This window comes from Ambystoma mexicanum, chromosome 6q (assembly GCF_040938575.1).
Source record: "Ambystoma mexicanum isolate Mex_15411 chromosome 6q, UKY_AmexF1_1, whole genome shotgun sequence".
NCBI lineage: Eukaryota > Metazoa > Chordata > Amphibia > Caudata > Ambystomatidae > Ambystoma > Ambystoma mexicanum.
The window spans coordinates 1604943201-1604949122 of NC_090937.1; the positions used below are offsets into that span (position 1 = coordinate 1604943201).

The 5922-nt window shown below is 47.8% G+C and overlaps 1 protein-coding gene across 1 annotated transcript; it reads left to right on the forward strand.

Annotated features, from left to right (window-relative positions):
• The first annotated feature begins 2898 nt into the window (after nucleotides 1–2898).
• Nucleotides 2899–3444, forward strand: LOC138515381 (major royal jelly protein 5-like). The gene has a single exon (XM_069630243.1). It carries the CDS (start codon nucleotides 2899–2901, stop codon nucleotides 3442–3444), a length of 546 nt encoding a protein of 181 aa, XP_069486344.1.
• The last annotated feature ends 2478 nt before the right edge of the window (nucleotides 3445–5922 follow it).

Here is a 5922-nt window from a genome sequence, read left to right on the forward strand (position 1 = left end):
TCCACCCTCCCACGAAAAATCTGCGCGCACAACATCCTATGCTACAACTACGCGGATGACACACAACTAATGTCATGATCTCTGCTTCCAAAAGGTCAGGGTTTTCCCAACTCCCTTGGAAGCAGATCCATAACCCAGGTTCCGAGTGCCAACCAGTCCCAATTGGGACCTTTTGGACCCAGTCCTGGCGCCAGTGGCACCAGGCTCATAAATATGCCCAGTCCCAGCGCTGGAAGCGCCGGGCTCATAATGCTTGGGTGGACTTACCTGCAGCAGACCATGCTGCTTACTTGCCTGCCAGTTGAGCCTCTGCTCCTCTTCTGTTTGGAACTACTTTTCCTGTTGGGTGGGGCAGGAGCCACTCCCTAGGTTCAGAACACTGGAACTCTTCTGGAAAGCAGGAACTCTTTTCTTACCTAGGCGTGGCTGTGGAAGGAGACACCTAAGCACTACAGGAGGCTATTTAAACCACACCCGATGGATGAATCTTGCTTTGCGTTATTCTGCATCCTCTGCAGCAGAACGCTCATCGTGTCTTCTGCATCTGATCCTGGGCCTAAGGAAAAAGGCTTACCATCCTGAATCCAGTCTTCAGCAACACCTATAAAGACAAGAAAGAACAGGTTAGCATTACGGTCTTCAGTGACAGCGCTTCACTTACCTGGTCCATCGGCTGTCACCAACGCCTCGCGCTGCATTCCGGCATCTGAAAGACAAAGGCTTACCTACTCTTCGTGCGCTCCGGAGGTCTTCGCACTGCATTCCGGCATCTGAAAGACAAAAGCTTACCAACTCTTCGCACGCTCCGGAGGCCTTCGGCGCTGCATCCCGCATCTGAAAGACAAAACAAGGTGCGTTTAAAGACATTGGGGAACTTTAATACTCACGTGCCATTACTCCTTTCCACATCTAACCCAGTGGGTATTCCGGCACCCTGCAGCCGCTCCGAACTTGTACCTGCAAAATAAAAAGACAGTTAGAGCGCATCGTGAAGCAGGCAACAAGCGCTTACTTACATGCTTCCAGGCGCTTCTATTCATCACACGGGCTCCATCTTCAACTCACTTCAGCCCGTCATCCGCCATCGCCGGAACCCTGCAAAACAAGAGACATCATTACTAAAGACTTTTAAAGACATTAGAATTACTCGAAACTTACCATTCGTGCAGTAAACGACGGACAGCAGTCCTCTGAAGTCAAGAGGCCTGCTCCCCTTATCCAGTGAAGAAACTGGTTACAGCACCCTGCCCCGAGGCAGATGGAGAGCACGGCGTTCACTTACCTAAGGTGAGAGCGTTAACCTTTGGGGTTCTACAGGAGAAGAGAAAGGGAAGAAGAGAGAGACATTCAATAACCCAGTTCATTAATCCCATATTTTCTATCTGCAGACATCTTACCCTTCGAGTCAGACATACAGTGCACAGAGGTCCAGCCCAAAGAGCCAGCCGTGTGTTACACATCACCTTTGAAGATACGGTGTACGCCCAGTCAAGACCGGCGCCTCTACGGGAATCAGGTGAGCGTTATAACTAATCCTAAAACTCCTGAATTCAAAACCCAACTGCCAACCCGACCTCACTTCCTGCCTCGTAGACATTGATCATTGGATTACCACAAACCCCTCCAAAACTGAAATCATGGCATGTGGCAACACCGAACTTCTCCCGCACCCGCTACCCTGGCCATCTGCCATGGGCAATTCCCTGATACCCTCAATTTCAGTAAAAAACCTTGGATGCACCCTAGACTCAGACCAAACCCTCTTGCTCCAAGTCAATAACGTCTCCAAGTCCTGCCACTACCACCTTAAAACTCTGAAGCGCATTTTTCCATATATCTCCTTTCCCAACAGACTCTCTGTGGTCCAATCAATTGTTATGTTAAGAGTGGACTATGCTAGCCCCCTCTACCTCGGAGTCCACGCATACCAACTGACTAAACTACAAAGAGCACAAAACGCTGCAGCCAAACTGCTACTAGCACTTGGCCCAAGAGATCACATCTCCCCAGCCCTTAAAACTCTGCACTGGCTTCCGGTTGCCCGTAGGGTGACCTTCAAACCCTTATGCATCTCCCACCGAGCAATTCATAAAACCAGACCTCAAAATCTTCAAGCCAAACTAAAACCATACCATCCTTCTCGCACTCTAAGATCCAGCTCTGCAGGCCTCCTAGTCATACCAAAAACCAACTCAGTCAGGTTAGGTGGATCATCATTCTCAGCCCTGGCCCCCACTCTATGGAACGCACTTCCACCCCACATCCGACTCACTGAGGACCTCATGTCCTTCCGCAAATTACTAAAAACTTTGCTCTTCCCCTAAAATCGACTCTTAACTCAAACTGGATAACAGCAATCATTGACCTTAGCCCAAAGCTGCCATATTCACAAATAACAATCCAGCTTCATGATCCGAATGAGAAATAAAAAAAAAAAACTACAAAAAAAACTATAAACCTCTAAGGCAATTTAAAACGTATACACTGAATAGAACGAGTGAAGTGGATAAAAGGAATGAAAAGGATGAAAGGAATAAATCGGAACAAAACAGTGAAGTGGATTAATTTAAGAAACAGATGAAATTATTTAATTAGAGAGGAACAAAGTGAGCAAGAGGAATAAAATGATGAGAGGAAGGAAAGGATGAATACATGATACAGATGGAACGCATGGATCAGACAGAGTGCGTGAAACGGATAGATGGCATTGAATGAAAGAGTGCATGGAATGAACGGAACAAATGGAATAGATGAATCAAGTGCATGACTTGGACGGAGTGCATGTGACGGATGGAGTGCATGGGTCGGACGGAGTGCTTAATTCGGATGGATTGCGTGCAACAGACAACATGGATGGAACGGATGAAGTGGTTCGAACAAATGAAGTGGGTGTAACTGATGAAGAGCATAAAGCCGATTAAGTTTGTGGAGCGCATGAAGAGTCTGGAGTGCATGAAGAGTCTGGAGCGCATGAAGAGTCTGGAGCGCATGAAGAGTCTGGAGCGCATGAAGAGTCTGGAGCGCATGAAGAGTCTGGAGCGCATGAAGAGTCTGGAGCGGATGGAGAGCGTGGAGCGGACGAAGAGCGTGGAGCGGACGAAGAGCGTGGAGCGAATGAAGAGTGTGGAGCGAATGAAATGCATGTATCAGACGAAGTGCATGGATCAGAAGGAATGCATGGAAATGATTGAACAGACGGAATGCATAGAACTGAGTGAGTACATGCAACGAATGGAATGTATCGAACAAACAGAGGGCATAGAATGGACATTGCACAAGAATTGGTTGGAGTGCATGAAACGGTTGGAGTGCATGAAACGGTTGGTGCGCATGAAACGGTCGGTGCGCATGGGACGGCTGGTCTGCATGGGACGGCTGGTCTGCAAGGGACGGCTGGTCTGCAAGGGACGGCTGGTCTGCAAGGGACGGCAGGAGTACAAGTAACGGCAGAATGCATGGAACAGTTGGAGTGCGTGGACCAGTTGGAACGCGTGGACCAGTTGGAACGCGTGGACCAGTTGGAACGCGTGGACAAGTTGGAACGCGTGGACAAGTTGGAACGCGTGGACCAGTTGGAACGCACGGAACAGTTGGAACGCACGGAACAGTTGGAACGCACGGAACAGTTGGAGCGCACGGAACAGTTGGAGTGCACGGAACAGTTGGAGTGCACGGAACAGTTGGAGTGCACGGAACGGTTGGAGCGCACAGAACGGTTGGAGCACACAGAACGGTTGGAGCACACAGAACGGTTGGAGCGCACAGAACGGTTGGAGCGCACAGAACGGTTGGAGCGCACAGAACGGTTGGAGCGCATCGAACGGTTAGAGTGCTTGGAATCGTTGAGTGCATGGAATGCATGAGCATGAAGGCGCTCGATCTCAAGCACCTAATGAAAACCACCATATCACATCACCACACTTACTCTCTTCTATACACCACCACTCAACTAGAACACAGCGATACTATGACACATTCGGTATAGCTGTTCCCATACCAACACATGCCACATACTACCCATCATCCTAACTAAATACAGAATCATTCTAGTCTCACCCAGCCAGAACAAACACATACTTCCGATCTCCCAACCACCACACCTACCGCTAAGAAGCAGCTATCACACCTGCTGCACACATATCCGGTGTACACATGCACCAAATGGCTCTCTCTCTCTCTCTCTCTCTTCTGACTTGAACTACGTAGTACTGGTACCAGAACTACTGGTAGGTTGAAATACGGTTACCGAGGGCGTTCAACCTACCAGCGCCTTGAGATCATACCAATGGTACATAAGGCGCTTTATAAATGCAAAGTAACATAACATGAAAATGTTATCACGGACAGCTCACCGTGAGCGGAAACGGACTAACACCAGAGCCATATACCGGACATTTCCCAATACAATAGTCAGGCACGGTCAGGCAATTACTGATCATTACGCACACCTGATTTCCATCACACCTCCCCACACGGAGAAAAGCGGAACACGAAAGCACACTCTGAGCAATGCAAAAGACACATGGAAGCAACAGTTCCAAGATGGCAGTTTAATACAATGAGAAAGACGGCGAGACCAGAGAGGGTTGCAAGGAGGGAAGTGACCTTTACCTTTTCCGACTGTTACTTTCGTGAACCTTGTAAAATAAGAAAACTAAGACCGGGGACTAAAGCTGAACAAACCTGCATTATGTGTCAGAGGTACCCGGGGCTCTCCTGCATTGATAACCAAGGCAGCGAGGAACGATTGCCATCGTGGTACTGTTCTTGGCTCCTACAACTAAGCAGCGCCAGTAAAGACAATACAGCCGGTGAGTCCGAGAGACTGACACCAGACCAGCCTGTGTTAGAACCAAAGTTGCAAGCGGCAGCCCAGCCTGTGTTAGAACCAAAGTTGCAAGCATCAACATTGCATGAAGAAATCTAAAGAGAACTATGTCTGAAAAGTATGTAAGGAACAACATAAATATAATTGAAAACCAGAGGAGTGACTGAACTTTTGGAAGCCAAGAAAGATACGAGAGACAGAGGGGTCCGGCACCACATGGGTGCTCATTCAAAGGTCTCTGTTAGGTATCCAACAGGTTGGCAATCTGAAAATGTAAACTGTAGATCGAAGTGGTCCTGCAATGGGTCAAGCTACACCCTGTGAACATTTGAAAGTCTTTGATAGTTTAAAGCGAACTGAAATTGGTCCGAGCCTGGTCGAGAGGAGACTAATTGTGTAAGAGGAAGGATCTGAGCCTGGCTGAGGGGGATCATGGGTGAACCGTGAGTCACCCAAGAAAGAATATTCTCTCCACATTGTAAAAAGGGGGATCTGAGCCCGGCTGTGGGGGATCCAGGGTTAATCACACGACACTAGTACAAATAAGAGGAAAGGAACTTTGTGTTTTGTTTTGGTACATCAGGCCCTCTGAATCAAGAGACTTTAAAGAGAAGTGGTTCAGAAGGCCCTGATGCTGGTAATGGAAGTGTATCCTTGTGACGAAGAAGCTAGAGTGCGTGCTTTTATTGAGTGAACCGCCTTGTCCCATGCTGAAAATGTTTGGAAGGGAGGCCAAAGGCTTATAAATCCTGACATATCATTTTGTGAACACTTTTCTTTTTCATGAACACTACCTCCACGCTATTTTGTATTTAGCGATAAGGATTGGCAATGGGATTTTTTGTATAGGCCTTTTTACTTTGACTCCACTATTATTTGATGGTCGTAGCTTGCCCTAGATTTAGGGTTAGATAGGCTTTTATCACACCATTGTTGGAGTTCAATAAACATCCTTGAACTTTGGTCACTTGTGTCTCTCTTACTGTTGATACCATGCCTTCCTTACATATTGTGTCAGGGTGGGATGTGACTGAATTGAAACCAATTGGGGAACACTACAATTCATGAAGCTTAGTCATAGAGCCTCCAAACCC

Excerpts from the sequence above, each read along its gene's own strand:
- LOC138515381 (XM_069630243.1), top strand. The coding sequence starts at position 2,899 with ATGAAGAGCATAAAGCCGATTAAGTTTGTGGAGCGCATGAAGAGTCTG.